At 40.2% G+C, this 25,396-nt stretch overlaps 1 protein-coding gene across 1 annotated transcript in view; it reads left to right on the top strand.

Annotated features, from left to right (window-relative positions):
• Window positions 1–25,396, top strand: part of HTT (huntingtin) — a 195,771-nt gene that overhangs the window by 68,915 nt on the left and 101,460 nt on the right. Inside the window, exons 21-34 of the mRNA XM_045017515.1 lie at window positions 139–239; window positions 2,317–2,463; window positions 4,158–4,278; window positions 4,537–4,613; window positions 9,496–9,647; window positions 10,580–10,782; window positions 13,980–14,106; window positions 15,659–15,786; window positions 16,875–16,985; window positions 17,835–17,912; window positions 19,999–20,222; window positions 21,015–21,093; window positions 21,245–21,406; window positions 24,097–24,152. Of these exons, the coding sequence (XP_044873450.1) occupies window positions 139–239; window positions 2,317–2,463; window positions 4,158–4,278; window positions 4,537–4,613; window positions 9,496–9,647; window positions 10,580–10,782; window positions 13,980–14,106; window positions 15,659–15,786; window positions 16,875–16,985; window positions 17,835–17,912; window positions 19,999–20,222; window positions 21,015–21,093; window positions 21,245–21,406; window positions 24,097–24,152 (1,766 nt within the window). The remainder of the gene's footprint in view (window positions 1–138; window positions 240–2,316; window positions 2,464–4,157; window positions 4,279–4,536; window positions 4,614–9,495; window positions 9,648–10,579; window positions 10,783–13,979; window positions 14,107–15,658; window positions 15,787–16,874; window positions 16,986–17,834; window positions 17,913–19,998; window positions 20,223–21,014; window positions 21,094–21,244; window positions 21,407–24,096; window positions 24,153–25,396) is intronic.

Here is a 25,396-nt window from a genome sequence, read left to right as displayed (position 1 = left end):
TAACTTCTGCTTACAAAGGAATCATACTTTTAAATGTTGACATTACAAAATACATCTTTAATAATCTGTGAAGTTGGTCAGAGCAGTGAAAATGTGCTATGATGTTTCATCTTTGCTTTTACTAATCTATTTCCATAGCTATTAAAACTTCAGGACAGAGTGCTCAACAATGTTGTAATCTACCTTCTTGGTGATGAAGACCCCAGAGTGAGACACATAGCTGCAGCTTCTTTGATGAGGTATAAGCTAAAACAAAGGATTTTAATAATATCCTAGCCTAATACTTCCTGTACCTGTAACTAAATAATACTTAGCACGTACTTAACACTCTACATTTTAACCCTTGTTTTTATGTATATCTATAGCTAGCCACACACACACACTCTCTACTTGTGACGGAAGGAATACATTAGTTCTGAATCACCTGTTGTTTTGAATGATCATACAGTGATTTCCATTTTTCAAAGCATTGCATAAACATTTAATCTTCACAATACCCTTGAGGTATTACTCCTGAGGTGTTAATTCTGTGCCAAAAAATTCTGCACACAATATTTTAAAATTCTGCATATTTTATTTGTCAAAATAACACTATATAATCGCACCACTTTCATTTATTTTGGTAATTTATTTGAAAATACCTGTCAGTAGCTATGTCTGTATTGTAACAGACCCAAAAAAATGCCCCCAGGAGTAGTGTTAAAGAAACAGCTAAGACAACCCAGTTCCTGTCTCTCTGTCCCATCCCCTCCAGAGCCCAGCTTTGGGGTCAGACTCCTGCACCCTCTCTTCCCCCTGAGCCCAACTGTGGGGTGCCCCACAGCCCAGACACTTGCACCCCTTCCTCCCCCAGAGCCCAGCCGTGCGGCACTCCCCAGCCCAGACACTCACACCCCATCCTCCCCCAGAGCCTGGGGATCCAGAGGGAGAAACAGCCTGATGCTGGGTCCCAGACTTGTTTGGAGTTTCCTGCACGTCACTTCCTTCTTTAGGGCGTGCTGGGAACTGCAACTGCCGGACCCTCCAGCCCCCTCCCCACTGCAGTGTCTTCTATTTGGAGCTGGGAAGCTGGGCTCTGCTGGTTCAGCAGCCCCTCGTGGCAGCCAGCAGCCCATTTCTGTGAGGGGGAAAAAGGAAATTTTGCACGGAACATAAATTCTGCATTGCACAGTGATGCAGAATTCCCCCAGAAGTAAGGTGTATTATCTCCACTACACGGATGAGGAAACTGTAACTCCAGGAGGTTAAGTGATTTATTCAGTGACATGGAGAGAGTTGATGGTTAAGTTCAGGAACTTTACTAATTTTTTCAGTCTTGTGTAAGGGATCATAGCAACCAATCCTGTAGCAGATCATGTATAGCTACCCTATTCAAGAATGGCATTTGGGAATGAAGGAGTAACATGATTAATCCCTGGGGTGCCACTCTTAACTATTTCCCATGTCCACATCTGATTCAGTGGTGTAGCACATAAGCTACTGTCACAAAAGAGTGTTCTTCTGCCTTTGTCTTGAATGGGAAAGTTGCCAGAATAGTAGGTGACAATGGAGAGGGCAGGGATTGGGCAAGAATTGTTGTCCGAAGTCAAAGTGGTTTTATACAAGCCTGCAAAAGATTGATCCTCAAAATCCAGAGTGAACAATCAGGAAGTATTGGTCAATGGGTTATCCTGTCACTAAACTATATTTTCTGGGGCTATTAAATTCCGTCTATGTTAACAAAAATGAATTGTAACATCACACTATAATTTACACATGAAATCTGGCTCAACATTTAGTTTTCAGTGCACTACAACTTTTCTAGCATTGTAAAATTAGTCAGTTGACTCACCAGAGTGTGTGCATGTGCCACTTTATGAATTATTTGGAGTCAGAAGCTAAAGATCTTGGCATGTGTCCTCACTCTGTAAGTGGGATCAGTCTTAGAGAGGGAAAGAGGCAGGGGATGAAAATTGTTGTTTGTTACTCAGCACCAGTCACTGCTGCAGATATTTTTTTAATTACTTTGTTTCCAGAGTGAATCTATTGTATTCCTTACTGGAATGCTAGTGGTCTCAATAGAGGACGGTGAGGGTAAAGGTAAAATTGGAAAAGTGGGTGGTCTTCAAGTCTCCAGTAAGGATGTAAATGGTTCCTTTGAGTTAATGTTTGAGGAGAAAGTGTGAGTGAGTTTAGAGTAACACTTTTAATTTAAAAAATCAGCACAGATTTACCCACACTTCTCCCTAAATTGTACATTAGATCAGTTTTTGTGATACTTATCTTTTAAAAAAGGGATTTTGCTTACTATTTTACATGTTTTCTGCTTTATTTAAGGCTTGTTCCAAGGCTGTTTTATAATTGTGACCAAGGACAGGCTGATCCAGTAGTGGCCGTGGCAAGAGACCAAAGCAGTGTCTACTTGAAACTCCTAATGCATGAGACTCAGCCTCCATCTCACTTTGCAGTGAGCACTATCACCAGGTACAGGATTTGCAGTATTGCATTTGCCTTGCTCTAGTTAAAGAAACACTGGCCATGGTTAAGTGCCTGTTACCACCACGAAGACTTAAGTGCATGCTTAATTTTATGCACTGTGAGTATCTTCATTTACTTCAATATCTCTTTTCAGGATTGAGGTTTTAGGCTTGTTTTTGTTTTTTTTTTCCAAAGGTGCAAACCGTTTAGAGTCAAAAGCTGCGAATCCTCAGCACTTGGAAAATTAAGCCTTTTAGATATAGGAGCCTAAAATTAGCATCAAAACTTAAGTTTTTATCCACTGCAGTGATGATTTAAAAAAAAAATCTTGCCTTTGCTTCTAATCCATTAGAATTATTAAAAGTTAATTCTAGAAATCTAGTATCAGAGGGGTAGCCGTGTTAGTCTGGATCTGTAAAAAGCGACAGAGTCCTATGGCACCTTATAGACCAGGGGTAGGCAACCTATGGCACGCGAGCTGATTTTCAGTGGCACTCACACTGCCTGGGTCCTGGCCACCAGTCCGGGGGACTCTGCATTTTAATTTTAAATGAAGCGTCTTAAACATTTTAACAATCTTATTTACTTTGCATACAATAGTTTGGTTATATATTATAGACTTATAGACAGAGACCTTCTAAAAACGTTGAAATGTATTACTGGCATGCAAAGCCTTAAATTAGAGTGAATAAATGAAGACTCGGCACACCACTTCTGAAAGGTTGCCGACCCCTGTTATAGACTAACAGACATATTGGAGCATAAGCTTTCGTGGGTGAATACTCACTTCATCAGATGACCTTCAGTCATTTGTGCTGTCTATTTACAGATTTAAAAATTTTATTAAAGTAAATGTTTAAAATGAAATATACACAGGTTGAGAAGGAAGGTACTGTACATCTGGGGTCAGGCTTGGGTTATGGGGGGTTACAGATATCGTTTGCAAGGATGAAAAGATACATACATATCGCATAACCGGCATAGACCCAGATTGGAGTACAAGGGTTTTTAAAGTGTCATAAAGTTTTTATAGTGAGTCTGCGGACAGGCTGAGCCATATAGTTATTAGGACCTGCTGCATGGATTAAGTTGCAGGATTCAGGCCGTAGATTCTAAGCTCTTTGGGGCAGGGGCTTGATTATCTTATTTGTAAAATGTCATGTGCTCACAGTGCTACAGAAACAATAAAACTAAAACAAATTAAGAAATAGTACAAAATACAGACTGCAAAGCTTGTAATAGCCTTTTCGTTTAATACTACAAGGAAGCAATTTCACTACTTTGTGGTCTGAAACCGTTAGATATGTTTAAGCAGAAACTAAGAGCCAATGTTAGAAGGGTGATAACTTACAAAGAGCTTAGTTAGGTTTTGGAAAATCAGTCTGTTCTATGCACTGGCAGTGCAATGAGATGAGCAATTAAAAAATAAAATAAAACTGCTTTAGTCGATCCAGCAGTAACACCATTAGAGCTTGCAGTTTAAAATGTAATTCTACAAAGATAAAGTTAATTCGGATTTAGAATGTGATTATGATTGTGTTGCATTTCATTGTTGCATCTTATTTGTTAATATCTGGTGGACATTTTGTGAAATTTATTTCCTCGACCATCATTCACATTTAATTTTAACAATTTTTAACAAGATACCCTTTGACTTTTATATACTCATGTTTTAGTTAGTTAAATTATGTTTGATTCAGAACATACAGGGGTTACAACATGGTGCAAAGTCCAACAGATGTCACTATGGAAAACAACCTTTCTAGGGTTATCTCAGCCGTTTCCCAGGCATTGACAACATCAACTACAAGAGCGCTTACAGTGAGTATTTTTATAATCTATAAATAACATAAATAATTGTAATAGTTTTTATTATATATATATATATATATATATATATATATATATATATATATATATATATAAATATAAAAATAAATTCAGTACTTTCTTGCTGTATGCATGTACCCCAAATGTCATATAGCAGATAATGAAGAAATGTTAGTGATGGAAATACAATATCTTTTGCTCCTACTCCCTATACTATTAACATTGTACCATCTTGCTTAATTTTTTCAGTTTGGCTGCTGTGAAGCTTTGTGTCTTCTCTCCACAACGTTTCCAGTCTGCACATGGACTGTAGGATGGCACTGTGGGTATGTTTCTTCATCCAGTATACAAGCTTCTAGAATTCATGTTTACAAAAACAGAGGACACTCATTCAGGTATCAGAAGCCCTGCTTTAATTATTTGCTGTTAAGCCTCACTTAGCAGTTGTTTAAAGATTTCATACAGACAGGTTTAAACATATTAGGCTTATAACAGGCTGGCATTGAACCAAATAACAGCACTTTCCACAGTCTTAAATACAGTCCAAATTCTGAGGTATTGGTTGTAAGTGTTAGAAAAAAATCAGTATTTGTTTGTCAAATGGAAATGGACAAAACATTGTGGTAGCAGAGAGGGAGGGAAAGTATTTTTCAAGCTTCTGAAGGAATGTTCTAAACTCTGGAGTGGTAAATAAAAACATGTAGAGAAAAAAAATCAGCCTCTTTTTTGGGAAGTCTGAATTTTTCACGTGACATATTCTTTGTCTGTGTTATAGGAGTTTGGCAATGGAAAGTTAGTGTATAGCTGTTTGTATAAAGGGGACTGGCAGATGCTTCCCAGTTGCTTTTATTGGGAAGTCTGAGAAATGGAAAGCACTAGTTGAAGTGCATACTTCCACTTATGTGGCTAAAGTGATTTTGAAAGCCCTAAGATACTGTCTGTCTTCCAAAGAGATCTGTTACTTAAAGTAACTGTAGCCTTGTTAATATTGGGGTTTGTTCCTATCTTTGGATACCAGTGTGTGTATTGCTGCATGTCCACTAAAATCAGTTACTGCACAGGTGTAAATGTTGTAGCTGATTTTACACGTTGTGTGGCTGTGCATCTGCTTGGTTTGTGGGATTTTTTGTTTTGGTCAAACCTTGTTGTTCCAAATGTTCTTATTTATTTGTGTGTGTGCGTTTCTGCTGCAGCTACTATTTTCAGTTAACCAAGTAATAAACTACTGCTATCATCTGTCTGCACTTCCCATGCCGACTGTGCCGCTTTTGCTAGTGTTTGGTGCCCCCTCCTCCCTTACATTAGGCTTCTGTTCAAGTCCTTTAAGTTCATACGTTTGCTCGGGTGCTGGTTTCTCTCCCTATTTCCCCATATACAGAATTAGACTCTCAGGGTATGTCTACACTACGGGATTATTCCGATTTTACATAAACCGGTTTTGTAAAACAGATTGTATAAAGTCGAGTGCACGCGGCCACACTAAGCACATTAATTCGGTGGTGTGCGTCCATGTACCGAGGCTAGCGTGGATTTCCAGAGCGTTGCACTGTGGGTAGCTATTCCATAGTTCCCGCAGTCTCCCCTGCCCATTGGAATTCTGGGTTGAGATCCCAATGCAAAAACAGTGTCGCGGGTGATTCTGGGTAAATGTCATCACTCAGTCCTTCCTCCGTGAAAGCAACGGCAGACAATCATTTCGTGCCTTTTTTCCCTGGATTGGGAGCTCAGCCAAGAATGCAAATGCTTTTCGGAGACTGCGGGGACTGTGGGATAGCTGGAGTCCTCAATACCCCCTCCCTCCCTCCATGAGCATCCATTTGATTCTTTGGCTTTCCGTTAGCTTGTCACACAGCACTGTGCTGTGGCCTCTGTCTATCATAGCCTGGAGATTTTTTCAAATGCTTTGTCATTTCATCTTCTGTAACGGAGCTCTGATGCAACAGATTTGTCTCCCCATACAGCGATCCGATCCAGTATCTCCCGTACGGTCCATGCTGGAGCTCTTTTTGGATTTGGGACTGCATCGCCACCCGTGCTGATCAGAGCTCCACGCTGGGCAAACAGGAAATGAAATTCAAAGGTTCACAGGGCTTTTCCTGTCTACCTGGCCAGTGCATCCGAGTTCAGATTGCTTTCCAGAGCGGTCACAATGGTGCACTGTGGGATACCACCCGGAGGCCAATACCATCGATTTGCGGCCACACTAACCCTAATCCAACATGGCAATACCGATTTCAGCGCTACTCCTCTCGTCGGGGAGGAGTACTGAAATCAGTTTAAAGATCCCTTTATATCGATATAAAGGGCCTCGTTGTGTGGACGGGTGCAGGGTTAAATCGGTTTAATGCTGCTAAATTCGGTTTAAACATGTAGTGTAGACCAGGCTTCACATGCTTTTTCATGTTTTCTACTTCAGCAGTTTTTCTCCCTTTCTGGTGACTGAATTGCAAGGGGAATCTGTGCCTTAATTTCATTACTTGTGGTAAAATTACAAAATCTTGCTGCTTCTCTGGTTGCCTGAAGTTGTGTTATGAAGTATAATCTCTTTAAAGACATTGTGTCTTTTTTGTTCATCATCTTGCCCTATCTTTCTATACCAGGCTCAATGTTGCAATACTGTTGCAATTGGCTGTCCATCCATTCAATATACTATGTGCGACATCTGTGTGCTGAAAGCCTATCTTTTTGAGCTATAAACTTCTCATTTTACAGGTGAAATAGGTTCAGACCTGATTAATACTTGACTGGCAGGAAGGATGGATAAAAATCTATAGGTTTTTTTTGTTTTGTTTTTTAAATAAAAAAAGATTGTTTTTAATTGGATTTTTTATTTTGTTTGTTATATTTTTTTTCTTTTTAAAAATAAACCTGTTTAAAATGAAATCTGAATTTAATACAAAATATGTTAAGGCCTAAACTTGTTACAGTTTAGTTATAAATGTGAAACACATTTAAGAGAAGTTTAAGTACCCAAAGCATTTAAAGTTGCTTTGTTTAATAAAAATAAATGTATATGCCGTTTTGTGTCTAATTAAATTACAGTTACCATCCTAATGCAGCTTGACACAAATGAGCCAAACATTAATTATCTAGTAAATAAGCAATATATCATTAACCATTTTCTAGAATACTAAAAATATACAGCTAATAAGAATTTGAAAATATTAAACTATATAATTGCTTCAGTAAATGTATATAGTTATGGTATATCTTCCTAGGTAGAAAAAAGATTTACCAAATCTAGTGCAAAGGCTTTATTTAGTTGGAAATCAACATGTTTGAATGGTTGTATCAACCAACAAGAATGCACCTTTCTTTACAAAATAACTGAACTACAAATGGAAATGCTGATTAAAATTGATAATTTAAATTCAGGCTTTCCACTAGGTGAATAAAATCATGATTTAAATCAATCCCTGTGTTGGGAGATCACAAAGAAAAAGTAGAGTACTGTAGAAAGTGGGGTTGATGATTTAATAAATAACTCATGTCCTTCTCTGAGTCAACACAAAATCAGTGGCTCTTCATGGGGCTCAGTCTTGTTAAAAGTCCCATATGTAGGTCCAAAATAAAGCTGCTTATTCTCATTTTCCAGGCCCTCCGTTGTTTAGCCCCTCGTATTCCTCTCAGTTTTGTCTTCCTTTAGTCTCTCTCAATGTTTTCTTTATTTTGCCCATACTGTTTGTCTGATTGCTCCCTCCCGTTCCTATCTCTGTTGTTTTTCATTCTGTCCATAAATTTGAAATTCTGACCACTATGCCTCCACTCTTTTCTCTAAATTTCTGCTCCACTCCCTTCAGGGTGGCTTGCCAACTTGTATGTATAAAATGTATAAATAAATAAATGTTCAAATAAAAACCACCCTCAAAATGCATGCAGTACTCCTACATGATTGCATGGTCATGTTATTGTATTTTTGGCTTTCTCTTTTCCCAAGCCCTCCAATTGGTGGTTTCCTCTTTTTCTTGTATTAATTTAAATTGTAAATTCTGTGGAGTAGAAACTCATGGTAGCATGTCGTGTGCACTGATGTGCATTGATGGTGGGAGAGGGCTCCAGGCAGGGGGTTGAGATGTGGGAGGGGGTGAGGGCTTCAGGTTGGGACCAGGGATGAGGGGATTGGGGTGCAGGAGGGTACTCCAGGCTGGAGCTGAGGGGTTTCGGGTGCAGGAGGGGGCTCTGGGTTGGAGCAGGGTGTTGGGGTGTAGGAGGGGATGCGGGCTCTGGGAGGGGGCCTGTATGTAGGAGGAGGCTTCAGCTGGGCAGGGGATTGGGGTGTGTTGGGGGTGGGTGGAGCGGGCTCTGGGTGGCTCTTACATCATTCGGCTCCCGGGAAGTGGTGGCATGTCCCCACTCTTAGGCGGAGGCGCGGCCAGGCAGCTCTGCGCGCTGCAGGATCCTCCCCCACAGCTCCCATTGGCCATGGTTCCTGACCAATGGGAGCTGCGTAGCTGGCGCTCAGGGTGGGGGCAGCACACAGAGGCCCCCTAGCCATCCCTCTGCCTAGGAGCCAGAGGGACATGTCGGCACTTCCCGGGAGCTGCTCGGAGTCTTGTAGGGAGCCTGCCAGCCCCACGCCAACCAGACTTTTAACGGCCTGGTCAAAAAACTTTTCCGGTTGAAAACTGGACACCTGGCTACCCCCTAATGTTAACTGGTGTTTCCTCAATAAGTCTAAAACTAAGAGAAACCGTTTCTGTGCTGTGTTTGAGTTTAACTTTTAAAACATTTTAAATCCACATCCTTTTCCTTTGCTATTCTTAGTATGTGCCTATTTCTAAATATCTTTAACAGAGCATCCAAACATACATGACGTATTTGCGAGCATTTTAATTCGATAGTTCATTATAACAAACCATTGTTTTGTGTTACATCATGCCTTAATATTGAAATATGCAAATTAGCAAATTGTTGCTTAATTGTTGTCCACCAGTAGGTTCCCGAAGTAGCTGTGATGATCACTGCAGTAGTAAAGCACTCTAGTTCTTCACTGGATGCACAACAGCTTCCATGTTAGTCTTTGCTGAAACTTTTTGTGTGTACTTAATTCAAGATACTAAAGGTAGTTCAGTCATACAGATAGATTAATAGTTTCAAATTAATAAGAAATATAATGTTAAAACCATGTACCACACTGTTCTTAGTTTCCATAAGACTGAAAATTTGCCTAGGAAGACATGTATGACAATTTCATAATTAAACTTTCAGTGCTTCCCAGCTGAGTCCTTCGGAGGAATCTCGGAAGAGCTGTACAATTGGAATGGCTGGAATGGTTTTGTCCCTTCTTTCAACGGCCTGGTTCCCACTGGATCTTTCTGCACATCAAGATGCTTTGATTTTGGCTGGAAACTTGCTTGCAGGTGGACAAAAATTGTTGGGCTGTGTCAGTGTGTGCTCAGTGTCATAATCTCCATTATGTAGTCAGAATGCCCCATCTCCATTTCACTCTAAGCAATAAAATATTTGCAAGCTTCAGAGCTGACGAAATGCAGGGCAGGAGAAAAAAAAAAGTTATACCCATGGGGTTTTGGATTATCTTTCAAGTCTAATGGTTTCTCCTTGTTGGGCTGGGCATCTGATGCTCGTGCATGGCAGTTATCTAGATCTGTGGGCCTTCTCAAATTTTAATAATGTTTGTACAACTGGCTTTCCCTATGTGTCACCTGGTAGTATGGTTAGGATATTAAGTATCAGAGGGGTAGCCATGTTAGTCTGTATTCACAAAAACAACAAGGAGTCCGGTGGCACCTTAAAGACTAACAGATTTATTTGGGCATAAGGTTTAATGGGTAAAAAACCCACTTCTTCAGATGCCTGGAGTGAAAATTACAGACACAGGCATAAATATACTGGCACATGAAGAGAAGGGAGTTACTTTACAAGTGGAGAACCAGTGTTAACACGGCCAGTTCAGTCAGAGTGGATGTGGTCCACTCCCAATAATTGATGAGAAGGTGTCAATACCAAGAGAGGGAAAATTGCTTTTGTAGTGAGCCAGCCACTCCCAGTCCCTATTCAAGCCCAAATTAATGGTGTTAAATATGCAATGAATTGTAGCTCTGCAGTTTCTCTTTGAAGTCTGTTAGAGTCTGTTAGATCCCTTTTGGAGTTGGTCCTGCTGGATTTTAATTGGCTAAAGGAGTCACTGTTAACACAAGGCACAATCATGTCTCTTGACATCAGGCCAGTAAGTCACTAGCCAACACATGACTTCAGCCAAAACCTAAACCAAGGCCTTTCATGTTTTAATAATAACTGTAAGTTTTCTTAAGTAATGGGCTTGTTATTTCAGCAAGTGCCCCCAAATCTTTGAAAAACCCCTGGACTGCTGAAGAAGATATGAATCCAGGTGCTGCTAAACAAGAGGAGCCATGGCCAGCTTTGGCTGACCGAACTCTTGTTACTTTGGTAGAACAACTCTTTTCTCATTTGCTGAAGACCATTAATATTTGTGCTCATGTGGTGGATGATGTTGCTCCTGGCCCAGCAATAAAGGTATGATTTTTATTATGCTTTATGACTCCAAAATGCTTGTGATATAAAGAGCTGTTGTTGAGTTATGCACCTTGTTGGAGACGATTTAGACAGCCACATTTTATTTTGGTGGTGTGTGTGTGTATCTATATTTTATAGATATAGATATATATATATAGAGAGAGAGAGAGAGAGGAGGAAAACTAGTGATGTTAAAGAGGCACTAACAGTTGTCTTCTGATTTACAGTTTTTTGTTGAACTCCATTGTGCTCAATATCTTCTTAAAAGGTTGAAACTATCTTTCTGTCTCTCAGATTATTTTCCTTGTAGCAAATAACCCGTCAGCTCTAGCTTTTGTTTCATAGGGTTAAGAATGTGTTGGTCTACTTCAGTCACTGAGCGTTTGTTTGCACTGTGATCAGATGTCTGATTGCAGCATGGGCTAGCATACCTACACTAGCATGAATCTAGCTAGCACAGCTAAAAATAGCAGTGAAGACATGGCAGCGTGGGCCTAAGTAAGGATTAGCAATACGAATAAGTGCCCAGCTGCCATCCTATGCTGCCACCAGACCTCCAGTGTAGGATGGATGTATCCTGAGTTGTTGCTGTTTTGCAGCTCTCGGGAGGGTTTATTAATATTTATCCCTTCTGTCTCATTTATCAATGACCATAACATTTTAACGCCTCCCAAGAATATAGAAATAACAATCTTCTTTCTTCCTGCATAAGAAATAGTTTGATTAGTTCACACTGTTTTAATATTATTTTTATTTGCTTATTGGAAGAACTGATGGAGAATGTGAAGGCAAAGAAACAAGTTTTGCATTTAGTTTTAAAAATACTGAAGTATCTGGTCATTTCTGCCTCTGGGGGAGCAACCTGGCATTGGCCACTGTCGGTAGACAGGATACTGGGCTAGATGGACCTTTGGTCTGACCCAGTACGGCCATTCTTATGTTCTTAAATGGGGCAGACCCACCCCAAACTGGTGATTATTCTTCCGTAAGATATACCAAGCCAGTAACAAAAGCAAACTTCTATCTCACCACATCAATTCACAAGAAGTCAGAAATGCAGTGTCCTTAGGCATTCCAGCACTTATTTCACCACCCAGACACTAGACCAGGCAACCTATGGCACGAGTGCCGAAGGTGGCACGCAAGCTGATTTTCAGTGGCACTCACACTGCCCGGGTGTTGGCCACCGGTCCTAGGGGCTCTGCATTTTAATTTAATTTTAAATGGAGCTTCTTAAACATTTTAAAAACCTTATTTACTTTACATACAACAATAGCTTAGTTATATATTATAGACTTATAGAAAGAGACCTTCTAAGAACGTTAAAATGTATTACTGGCACGCGAAACCTTAAATCTGAGAGAATAAATGAAGACTCGGCACACCACTTCTGAAAGGTTGCTGACCCCTGCACTAGACTATATGAAGAGTGGTTATTTAAAGCCAATTTAATCAAACAAAGGGTTCTTTTAATCCCAAGAGATCAGCCACATAGCAAGGTTAAATTTATAACTCAGGTCTTACCCAGTAATCATGCTGTTGCAATCCTTTAGTATATAATATCTAAAGATTTATTTATAAGCGAAAAGGATGAGAGTTTTAAAATGGTCAAAGGAATCAAATACATACAACCATTGCAAAATTTTTGTATCAGGTTTGAAGCAGTGATGGAATAAACTGCTGGTTTATAAAGTCTCTGGTAGCTTCCAAAAGATTGGAAGGTCTCCAGTCCATTGGTTGTAATGCTTCTGTTAGTGTAAGTTCATAGTCCAGAGATCAGAGCAGGAAAGAGGTGAAATGGAGATGCTTCCAGGGTTTTTTATACATCCTCCCATGTGGAGCGGATGCTCTCAGTCTTAATTTGTGGAAAAGTACAGGCACAAGATAGAGTCCAGGGTCATATAAGCTAATCACATGCCCTTGCATGCTTTGATGAGTCATAGAAGTAGCCATTATCCCTATTCTGGCTAAAAGGTCCTCAGACAAGCCAATCAGATGGGGATGAACTTTTATGACCCTTTGTGTTCGTTGATGTGCCATTAACTTGAGTGGTCCATTCAGTGTGCTGACTAGATTGGATGTAAACTATCTGATGGGTGTTAATCCAGAAGCAAACACATTTAAAATACAGGTATATAGTTAATATTAATAACTTTAAATATGAAGATGATACATGCATACAAACAGGATAATTCTGTTTGGTAGACTGTAACTTTTCCATTTTTACCTTACATGACATACCGTATGTACTCGTTCATTAGCCTGTTCGTTTATAAGCCGACACCCCCCAAAATGGATAGGTAAAAATAGCAAAAACTGTACGACCCTTTCATAAGCCAACCCTATATTTCAGGGGCTGGAAAACTTTGGCTCCTGGCCCGTCAGGGTAAGTCAGTGGCGGGTTGGGACGTTTTGTTTACTTGGCGCGTCTGGAGGCATGGAGCCCCTCAGCTCCCTGTGGCCACGGTTTGCTGTTCCCACTCAATGGCAACTTTTCAGAAGTGGTGTGCTAAGTCTTCATTTATTCACGGTAATTTAAGGTTTCACGTGCTAGTAATACGTTTTACATTACAGGGGCCAGCGGCCAGAACCTCAGACTGGCAGCAGGCTGAGTGGCTCAGCCTGCTGTCGGTCTGGGGTTCCGGCCGCCGGCCCCTGCCGTGCCAGGTCTCAACCGCCAGCCCCACTCAGCCCACTGCCAGCCCGGGATTCTGTCCATCCAGGCCGGCAGTGGGCTGAGAGGGGCCGGTGGCAGGGACCCCAGGCTGGCAGCAGCGTGCCACCATAAATCAGCTCACGTGCTGCAGGTTGCAGACCCCTGCCATAGAGTTTAAAATCATCAAATTTTGGTGTAGACCCATTTATAAGCCGACCCCTGCTCTTTGATGCGTTGTTTTTTTGTTTGTTTGTTTTTTTACCAACAATATTGGGCTTATGAACGAGTATTTACGGTACTTTGTATAAGATTTGTTGCAATTATGTAACAGTGGTAGCAATAATAATCTACATGGTCATATTTTAATCATACAGCGTCACCCCACCCCCATCCCCCAAACTAATAAGATTAGATGCAGCCATTGTTGAAAAAGGCAGGTGTAATTAAACGTGTGTAACCCTATAAATGTATTCTATGTTTAGATGAAGGAAAAAATGCTGATATTTAAGTTGTCACACTGTTTCAAACATTGTTATTTTAGGCAACATTGTCTTCTCTCTCAAACCCACCTTCTCTAAGTCCAATTCGTCGGAAAGGGAAAGAGAGAGAACCTGTGGAACAAACATCTGTACCAATGAGCCCTAAAAAGGGTAGTGAAACTAATCCAGGTAAGGAGAGCGAGAGAGAGAGCGAGCGTGTGTGTGCGTGTGTGTGTACATGTGGTGTATTGGGAAGAAACACTGATTTGTATAATTCACTTTACTGTGAAGTTCCAATGTTAATTCTGAAGAGGGTTGCATACAATCAGAAGAAGGTCAAATTTATTTTAAAAAAGAACAGGAGTACTTGTGGCACCTTAGAGACTAACACATTTATTTGATCCTAAGCTTTCGTGGGCTACAGCCCACTTCATCAGATGCACAGACTGGAACATACAGCAAGAAGATATTTATACATACAGAGAACATGAAAAGGTTTAAGTAGCCATACCAACTGTAAGAAGCCAGTCTTACAGATGGAAGTAGCCATACCAACTCAGGGCCGCCCAGAGAATTCCGGGGGCCCGGGGTCTTCGGCGGCGGGGGGCCCCCGCTCAGGAGCGGCTCTAGACCCCAGCGCGCCAAGCAGGCGCGTGGGGCGGCCCTTTCCCTGGGGGGCGGCATTTGGCTCCGGTTGAGCTCCCGCAGGCATGACTGCGGCAGGTCGACCGGAGCCCGGGACGAGCGGACCTGCCGCAGGCCACTCGTCCCGGGCTCCGGTGGACCTGCCGCAGGCATGCCTGCGGGAGCTCAACCGGAGCCGCGGGAAGAGGGGAAACACTCCAGGGGCCCCGGAAAACACTCGTGGGGGCCCCTGCGGGACGCGGGGCCTGGAGCAAATTGCCCCTCTTGCCCCCCCCCTCTGGGCGGCCCTGTACCAACTGTAAGAAGCCAGTCTTAGAGTTGGTGTGGCTACTTCCACCTTTTCATGTTCTCTGTATTTAAATGTATGTTCCAGTCTGTGCATCCGATGAAGTGGGCTGTAGCCCATGAAAACTTATGCTCAAATAAGTTAGTCTCTAAGGTGCCACAAGTACTCCTGTTCTTTTGGCAGATACAGACTAACACGGCTGCTACTCTGAAACCCGAAAGTATTTTCAGTATTAAATCTTGAGTGGCAATTCTTTTTCATAAAGAACCCATGAACTCTTTGGTAGCCATATGGATTTGTGTCTCTTGCTGTTACAATCACGATTTCAAATCCCATAAACTTTTGACTAAAAACAAAAATAGTCTGTACATATGCTTTGCAAATGGAAGCTCTGCTCCTATTCAGAGCACAGAGTGGGTGATCCTGGAAAGCAAAAATCTAAATACTGAAAATATAAGAGCTTGCAGGTTTTTCTGTAGCTAGTGCAGAAATGGGCAGGAGTAAGAGGAGAAAAAGTTAATTCTGCTATAAAATAGTTCTTGGGAATTTTAGTAATGAGTTCTGTATGGGTTAGTTGTCTTATTTTGTAGCTGATTCACATAGAATGTATTGTTTTATAATACTGTAAATGCAGGTCCTCTGCGTCATTCTAGGAGCTTAAAGACAGTTCTTACTCTAATCTTTCAAATATATATGTTGACTCATTTTACAGTTAACTTCAAAGTGGTTAAATTAAATGTTGACGAACACTAGGGAATATAGTTAATGTGCTAATTGATTTCTTCAGGATTATTTTTCTCTTTTAATAAGCTACTAGGCAAACCGATACTTCAGGGCCTGCTCCAACAAGCAAATCGTCGTCACTGGGCAGTTTTTATCATCTTCCATCGTATCTCAAGTTATATGATGTCTTGAAAGCTACCCATGCTAACTATAAGGTACATAACATGTCCTTTAGGTGAAATACAAGAGAACTCTTTTCTGCTAGTGTTGCACTACCCCATGTTGCAAGTTTCATTCTTCTTTGAGTGCTTGTTCATATATATATTAATTCCACTGATGGTGTGAATTTGCCCTATGCACTGAAATTCATATTCTTTTGGCCAGCAGTATCCTTTGTGGCCATACCTGAATGCTCAGTGTCTTTATCCCTCCAGCCCGAAGGCATATAAAGGGTGGGCTAACCCCAACCATCCCTCAATTCCTTCTCAGTGCCCATGGCTAGGAGTTGGAATTTGCAGTGTCTACACTTCTCGCTCACGGTGTGGCCTTTCCATTGTGCTGTACATAGATGGGCACTCCTCATTTGAGGAGACAAAACTTTTTCCTTTGCCTGTAGGACTTTCCCAGTACCTGGTCCAGTCATTATGTCCATACAGAGCATTTTACTGTGTCCTAAAAATTCCTGAGTGTGCTTTGACTTTCTGTAATAAGTTTGACACAGTAGGTAACTTCTAGTGTGCAGCAGCAGGGTCCACACACAGTTACTGTGAAGCACCCTGCAGCACTGTAGGTTAATATTGAAACTTTCTGCTTACTAACTAGTTGTATATACAAGGCATGAGTGTGTTTCCTTCATTATATCTGGGACTCCTCTCTTTGCTAGAGGAATACTCCTCCTCTTCTGGCTCAGATCATAGCAGGGAGGTGTCAGCGGTGCATTCCCTGAGGTCTAGGTATTCAGATCCGTACACTTTAGAGAGGGGGTTGAGGGCTCATTTTTATTACACAAGATATAGAGCTCTGAGAGCTACTTCTTGGTATCTGCCCCCATGACCCTCTACATCATATAGGCACCATGGGAATTACATCAGGACAGAAAACCAAGTCTGCAACCCAGTCCACAAAGGGACATTATAGTCAACTCAAACTGCAGCTCTTTCAACAACAGTCGGGCCTCTGATGAGGACTTAGGGTGAGAGGTCTCTTCTATCCCAACACCCATTTTTTCTTTCTCTAATTTCCATCTGACTGCCTAATAACTTTGCTGGGTTAAAACATTTACTCTTCTAACTATTTTGGCAAGGTTACATTGGACCTTCAGAACAACATCGAAAAATTTGGAGGTTTCCTGCGATCTGCCCTGGATGTCCTCTCTCAAATTTTGGAACTAGCAACTCTTCAAGACATTGGAAAGGTGTGTTGCTTTATTTAATATAATGTGAAATTAGCCATATTTATAACGTTCATAGGGAAGCAAGTATTTAACAACATTTTAGTTCATCCTTCCAGTATTAGTGCTTGGAAAGGCTGACAGATCTTGGAGATAATGACAAAATATTGGGTTGCATAGTAAGTGAACTTTAAAGCATGGGTGTCGTATCTTCTTTTTTCATATGGCATTTGAAAAGCAATGGGCTGGGATAATTTAATTTTAAGATTTATAAGCCATTCTAATCCTTCTGGTGTAGCTAGGTGGATCCCCAACCTTGTGCAACCACTGTGAGCATGAATGGGGCAGTTGTCCGTGATGAGTTGTGTGATTTGCACCTCACCACAGTCACAATTTGGTAAATCTTTCATTTTCCATTTGTGGAGGAAATATCCACACTTAACTAATTAAAACATCATCAGTAGGTTTACTGTGTAAAGTCAACTACTAAAAAACTGAATAATTTTGCATAATTTAAGATACAGTGCTTTGTTTCCCAAGAAAGTTAGAGATCTTTTGAGTCATACTCTTATTATAGTCACATAATTATACTATATTTATATTAAACGAAGAAAATAATCGGGTTTTGCTCTTTTTCCTGAGTTTGATATTTTCAGTTCTTAATTTAACCGGTGATCTTTCATACAAACTTTTTAAGGTATGTCAAAGTGTAGATTAAAATTGTAACTTCCTGGGTTTCTTTGTGGTCCATATTTCTGGTTTTAAAGCCTGCAGTTTTTCATTTTTTTTGTTTTGTTTGAGAATATGCAATAGTAGCTTCTCTTTTACTTCATGAAGAAATGTTGATTAAATGACTGATAAATTTGTGTCTAGTGCGTTGAAGAGATTTTGGGGTATTTGAAATCCTGTTTCAACAGAGAACCAATGATGGCAACAGTTTGTGTACAGCAGGTAAGGAAGTAACTTTTATTTGCATTGGGGGTGGGAGGTAGTGTTGGCACTGAGGGTCCCCTCTGCCCCAGCAATTTGAACATGAACAACCATTCTCATTCTGAAGGAAGGGAGTGTAGGGGAGCTTCATTTAAGAAACAACCTTGTAGTGGCCAGAGAGGATGGACTAGATAACCTTTTAGGTCACTTTAAATCACTTGTGTGATTTGTTCTGGAACCCCTTGTGCCATCTGAATAATTTCTCTTGACACAGTAACCCTTATTAAAGGAGCTTTATTATTAAGTGGCAGGAGACAAATTATTCCAATTGTCTGGTTACAGAGTGCATTTAAGAGAGGGTAGGAAGCACAGTTTAAAGGACTGTTAGGGAGTTGAGAGATCTGGGTACTATTCTTGACTTTCCTGTAGATTTCTTATATGGCCTTTGGGATACTTCGTATGCCTGTCTCTCCTCCTCTCCCCTCCCCCCACTCCACCCCCCTGACCTGCTGAGCCTCCCATTGACTTCAGTTGGAAGTGAGTGCTTAGCACTTCTGGAAATCAGGTTCTTAACTTCTCTCTCCTTCAGTTTCCTCATCTCTAAGATGATGATGCTCTGCTTACAATGAGGTTGTGAGGCTTAATTCATTGAGGTTCATAAATTATTTGATTCTTGAATTAAAGGTGCAATAGAATCACGCAGTATTATTTTGGTATAATTCTTAATTTTATGGGGTTCTTTTATCCCTCAGCATAATGAGTACCTGGCAGTGTATTGTTGAGGTTTATCTAGCATCTATTTTAAGCTCTAATTTAAAAAAATACAGAAGTAAACTTTACAGTAAAATAGTTAAGTTAATCAAATACTCAGATACAATATTAGTAAATTTTTAGAGTACCCTACTAAATACAAAGACTTCCAACTATACCCACTCTTCATGGGTTCAGTAGTGATGTCTATGATGTCCTAGTATGGCCTAGTAGGTAGGCACAAGTCAAACATACAAACTCCCTGTAACATTTCTTTGTAAAGGCTACCAGAAGGAAGACTATAGTTATGACTTTGGTCATGGATGACCTGGGCTATATAGGAACCAGTGATAGGATTGAAAGATGACTACTGGTGAAAAACACAAAAAAACAATGTGTGTGTGTGTGTGTGTGTGTGTGTGTATATATATATATAAATAAAAATTATAGCCAGTAGTCTTCATCAGAACCAAATTCAGTGCAAGTGATCAAGTTTCTTCTGAATTTTGCTTGCTTTCATGGTTGGCTTAGTTCCAACAGCAAATAAAGAATCATCTTGTTCAAGGTAAACAACAAGCCATAAGATTCCATTCATATTTAAGTAAAGGCTTATTAAAAGGTATTTTAAAAATGTAGAAACAAAATCCACTTTTCATAGGATGGGATGCCAGACTGATTACATATAGACATTTGGGGTGGACTTGCATAGTTGAGTATTTTGTGTTGGTAGCTTGTAATCCAGCCAGGGTAAGGTACTGTATGTAGCTGCACTGTCCCAGGAGCAAGGCTGGGACTGAGTCTGCCACAAACTCTCACAGTTCAGTCCTCCTCTTCCCCCTTTGCTGAATGGGGGAAGTAAGCTGCGCCAACCCTTTCCCCATGCTATGCTGGCCGTATAAAGCTTTCTCTAGTACTGAAAGATTGAGTCAGTCTGGGATCTTAGTTTAAGCAATTGCCTGTTCTAGCCTTGGAACACTGAGCTTAGCTTGGAAGCCTGTCAGAGGTCTGTACCAGCCTGAAAAGATTTTATTTAGCCTGGGCAAAATATTGCTTTAATTCCAAGGGTGGGGCTTGCTTTAGCAGGTCACTATATTGTTTTGAGGATGCCATGGGAATTTTTGTAACTTCTATCCGTGTCTATAGGAACTAAAAGTGTTTAGTGTATTGTTTCTATATTTTTAAAGCTCCTGAGTTTACGAAGAGGAAAGAACCAGAAATAGCATTTGAGTCCATGACCCACAGTTGGCACAAGTTAGACTACCGTGTGACAGCCTCATTCATAGAATGCTTTTTGGGAGGGTGGGCATTCAATTCGCGTTGTTTCAGAAATGTTCATTTTTTTCACATCTTTCCTTAGTTGCTGAAGACTTTATTTGGCACGAACTTGGCATCGCAATATGATGGCTTATCTTCAAACCCCAGCAAATCTCAAGGCAAAGCCCAGCGTTTAGGCTCTTCTAATTTGAGGCCTGGTCTTTATCATTACTGCTTCATGGCCCCTTATACACACTTTACACAGGCACTTGCTGATGCGAGTCTAAGGAACATGGTACAGGCAGAGCCGGAACATGATGCTTCAGGGTAACTGTTATTGTTTTTGCCCCGTATGTGGTATAGTGTGTTGACTTTCATAAAGTTAATCAAAACATTGTAGCTGGAAACAATAAATCATAACTTCATTAAAAGTTCTGAACAGGGCTGTTGGTGAAGTTTTAAATTATTGAAGTCGCTTACATATTGAAATTATAATATATTGTTCAATTGTCAATAGCAGGAGTTTTTCTTTTATATTCTTTTGAAATAACATAATTTATCTTGCCTTTACTAATTTGATCTCTGGTACAATACTATATTCTGGATAGAACAAAAGTGCTTCACAAAGCAAAGTGGAAAATAAATTTCATGCAAAAATATAGCCTTTTTATATATCTATATTTAGAAGAAAATATTAATATTTATAAATATTAATATTAATACTACTGTTTTAAACTCTCTTTATTTTTCACTAATTGGCATTCATGTTGAGAGTCTTGAGAGGCAAAGGAATGGAGACTAAATTCTCCTCTCAAGTCTGCAGGTAGTCAGGCTACAAATATATTAGTACGACAGTGTGCGGAAGTTTGCATTGCTTCTATTCTTGCTATACAGTAGACGTTCCAGTGAATTTGTACTCTCCAATTATCTGGTTACTAAAATACTTGAAGCAAAGTGAATTTTTACTTTCTAATTTTCTCTGAGCTTACTAAAATACTTGAAGCAATCAAGCCCTATTACAAAGCTAATATTAGGTAAATTAAAATAGTAGTAGTGTGTGTGCATGTAAGAATTTTCTCAAAGGTATCCCTTTGTTTTAATTTTTTTTTATTTTGATAGATGGTTTGATGTGCTGCAGAAAGTTTCTACGCAACTGAAAACTAGCCTTACAAGTGTAACAAAACATCGTGCCGACAAGGTATTTAAAATACGTACTTAAAGAAAGAATAAAATGAAAGGAGGGGAATGATTTATCTTTTATCCACATGAAGTTGTATTTTTAACTATTTGGTTGAAACTGGAATCTCATGTAGACAATATGTGGCTTTAAACTTTTTTCTTTTTCATAGAATGCTATTCACAATCACATTCGCTCGTTTGAACCCCTTGTTATAAAAGCTTTAAAGCAATATACTACAACGACGTCGGTACAACTACAGAGGCAGGTTTTAGATCTCCTCGCACAGCTGGTTCAGCTACGGGTTAACTACTGTCTTCTAGATTCGGATCAGGTTAGTCACACTGTATTCTCATTTTGGTCAGTGTATAGCAGATTAGAGAACTCTAGTTCTTAGAGGGACATTGCCAAGCTAAAATCTTTTATTGTAAAAATAATTACCTTCCTTGTCCTACTAATACCACCATAAATGAGAACTGTGATTTAAAACTGAAATTACAGAAATTGTATTTGACTCTGAAGGGCTATGAAGATCATGATATATTTCTAGTTAGGTTAATTTTTTTTTTTTGGTTGTCATGCACTATGTAGCATATGGGTGAATGTTTAAATCCACAAAACCATTCATTTAGAAATAATTTCTAAATTATCAAAACTTCATTTGGAAATGTAACAGCCTATCTCACTGCCAAACAATTTTATTACAATGAAGATTATTAAACAGGAATATGTTATAATTACAAGTAGGGAAAAGATGATTTGGTAGTCAGAATCATTCTGATTACTACTTAATCAAAGTAGACAAAGAGAGAGATCTTAATTTATGTTCCCAATATGTGCCATTGTGAGAACAGACTAAATTGTAGATTATCTGCCTGGCTGCCATTTGCATACATTATCAACTTTAGAATTTTCTCTGAAGCATACTTAATGGGGATCTGTGGGCATGAATCTGCAAGTTTTATACCCACTAGCAGTTATTAATCACCATCTAACTCAATGGTTCTCAAACTTTTGTACTGGTGACCCATTTTCACATAGCAAGCCTCTGAGTGCGGCCCCCCCCCCTTATAAATTTAAGAACACTTTAATATATTTAATATATTTAATACTATTATAAATGCTGGAGGCAAAGTGGGATTTGGGATGGAGGCTGACAGTGGAGGTAGAAAGTCTCTACCTTGCCCTACTTCTCATATGAGGCACTCCAGAGACATCAGAAAGCTTGAAGTATCCTTTGAAAACTGAAAATATCCTTACTACACTGAAAGGGGCAAATTCTGCACCTTTACACCAATGAGAATCCAGAGTAATTTTATTTCCAGAGGATCCCTACTTATTCAGTGTACAAGTTAGATCAGGGGTTCTCAAACTTGGGTCTGTATTGTTTCAGACATACTTGCTGACAGGTATTTTGAAATAAATTACCCAAAATAATTGAAACTGGTGTGATTATATTGTGTTATTTTGATGAATAAAATATGCAGAATTTTGCAGAATTCTTAATTTTTTGTCGCAGAATTCATCCAGGAGTAAAATTTATATATGAAAGAAAAAGCTTATTTTGATGCATCAGTACAAGGGATCAAAGTTAAATTTGAAGTTTCAATATTAAATCTGCATTTCCTAATTTCAGTTCATGATTTCTCATCCATAACATTTCATAAATGCTAGATTTTTGTATGAAATATATAATGCTGTCATGTAAATGTATGTAAACTGTAAAGTTGCAACACAGACACAAATTCTCTTCTAAGTATTCGTGTATTGCCATAGGTAAGGCTAAGATTTTGTCATGAATATTTTTAGTAGAAGTCACGGACAGGTCACGGGCAATAATGAAATATTCATGGAAGCCTGTGACCTGTCCCTGACGTTTACTAAAAATATCCATCATAAAATGAGGAGCCTGGGCAGATGCGGGTGTGCTGGGAGCTGCAGGGTCCCCCTCCGCTGGTGACTCCAAACTCCGGAGTCCCACCTGCTGCCCGGGGCAGTGGGAAGTGGCGGGGGTCCCTGTGCTGCCCCGGGTGGCCGGGAGCTGCAAGGATCCTCCCCCGCCGCTGCTGGCGGCTGGGAGCTGCAGGAGGTCTGTCTCCCAGCAGCAGCAGGGGACCTGCAGCTCCCAGCTGCAGCTGGCTGAAGTCTCACAATCTGTGACCTCCTTGAATAAATTGCAGCCTTAGCCGTAGGTAGGGCCCTACCAAATTCATGGCCATGGAAAAACACATCATGGACTATGAAATCTGGTCTCCCCCCATGAAATCTGGTCTTTTGTGTGCTTTTACCCTAAACTATACAATTTCATGGGGGAGAACAGTGTTTCTCAAATTGGGGGTCTTGACCCAAAAGTGAGTTGCAGGTGGGTCGCAAGATTATTTTAGGGAGGTCGTAGTATTGTCACCCTTATTTCTACGCTTCAGAGCTGGGCAGCCAGAGAGCAGCAGCTGTTAGCCAGGCGCTTTACCAGCAGCAGTGTAGAAGTAAGGGTGGCCATCCCATCCCATCCCATCCTTACTTCTGTGCTTCTGTTGGCGGTGGCTCTGCCTTCAGAGTTGGGCTCCCGGCCGGCAGCCGCTGCCGCTCTCCAGCTGCCCAACTCTGAAGGCAGTGCCCCACCAGCAGCAGTGCAGAAGGGTAGCAGTACCGCAACCCCTCCTACAATAACCTCATCATCCCTCCTCCACTTTCCAAACTCCTTTTTGGGTCAGGACCCCTACAATTACAGCACTGTGAAATTTCAGATTTAAATAGCTGAAATCATGAAATTTACTATTTTTAAAATCCTGTGGCCGTGAAATTAACCAAAATGGACCATGAATTTGGTAGGACCCTAGCCATAGGAAACACTTCAGAACATCTTGTAGCAAAGTGAGGGAATCAGTGCTTTTCATCTGTTTACCCATAGATGTTCTTTTAAATTTTCATCTGCTAATTTAGTTTTAGATGAGAAATTAATATTGACAATGTTATGCCACTCTTAATGTGTACACCTATTAATACTTATTTTTATCCTTTTTGCAGGTGTTTATTGGATTTGTGCTAAAGCAGTTTGAATACATTGAAGTGGGACAGTTCAGGTAAAATCAGACACACAAAATCTCTCTTTTTTCTATAGTAGGATTATGGGCTACAATCACACAGGTCAATTGAAGAGTTTGGGTTAATATCGCTTGTTGAATTTTACTGTTTCTTTGGCATGTCTGTTTTAAGAGAGGGAATGGATCTAGAGGAAATAACTAGCAGCTTTGAACTATCCCCTTGTCCCACTACCCCTATTATGTCTGTTTTTCCGAAAACCTGCAGTGATTAGTTCTGACATCTTTAAGGCCACACATTTCCATTTACATCCATCCAAAGAGTAGTGTCTGTCCACCAAAGGAGGAGAGTTCCATTCTAGGCCATGTGTTTCCCATTCCCCCTAATCCAGTGGTTCCAAAACGGGGGTTCGCAAAATGTTACAGTGGGTTCTCGGGGGGGGGGGGGGGAATTCTCAGTGGCGGACAGAGCTGTCCCTAGGGATCCTGGGCAGCATGGGGCCAGCAGCCCGGAGCCCCTGGACTTTCAAGAGCTAAGCAGATCAAAGCAAGCATAGCTATCACACTAAGGAGATTTAAACTTCAAAACTCCTTATAGGAAATGGAAAGGGAGGTGGATATTTTTTGCTGTTTTTAAAATTAAATAGGCAGCTAGTATTATTTTTAAAATTATTATGAATAGTTTTAAGCTTTGTTGTAACATACATTGTTTGCCTGGACTGCTCAGGACCTGAATGCTTGTGTAGAAGGAACTCTTTGAGTTGGCTTCTTAAATACCTTCATGCTGTTTCACATCTGATACACCTTGATGAAACATAGGAGCCTTGTCTTATAACAGGCTTATTCAAAGTGATTCAGGCTACAAAAGTGAGATCTTGGAAGAGTGTTGCCGTTTTCATAATGTAATAAAAATACTGTAATGATAATTAATAACTAATAACAAATAGTGTGTAATAAGCATGTCATAAAAAACAAATGAGATATTTCCAAGATCACTGCTGTTATAATTTATACTCAGGTAAAGGAGAAAATCCCTGGAAATATTCATTTTTAGGAGGGAGTTTGCGAGACTTGACATTTTAGTGAAAAGGATTCACAGGTGGTTAAAGTTTGGGAACCACTGCCCTAATCCCATGGTATCTTCAAGGGGTTTGGGCACTATGTAATGGGAGGGGTTGGGGAGCAAAGTGCAAGAAATATAACCCTAATCTATATTAACTTGTACTACTTCTCCTGTATTGTGAAACACTCACTCTCTCTCTCTCTCTCTTTGAGGGATTTCAGAG

The sequence above is a fragment of the Mauremys mutica genome, chromosome 5, assembly GCF_020497125.1.
Source record: "Mauremys mutica isolate MM-2020 ecotype Southern chromosome 5, ASM2049712v1, whole genome shotgun sequence".
In the NCBI taxonomy this organism is placed as follows: domain Eukaryota; kingdom Metazoa; phylum Chordata; order Testudines; family Geoemydidae; genus Mauremys; species Mauremys mutica.
Note: the sequence above shows the minus strand (reverse complement) of the source record. Positions and strands in the feature narration are given on the sequence as shown.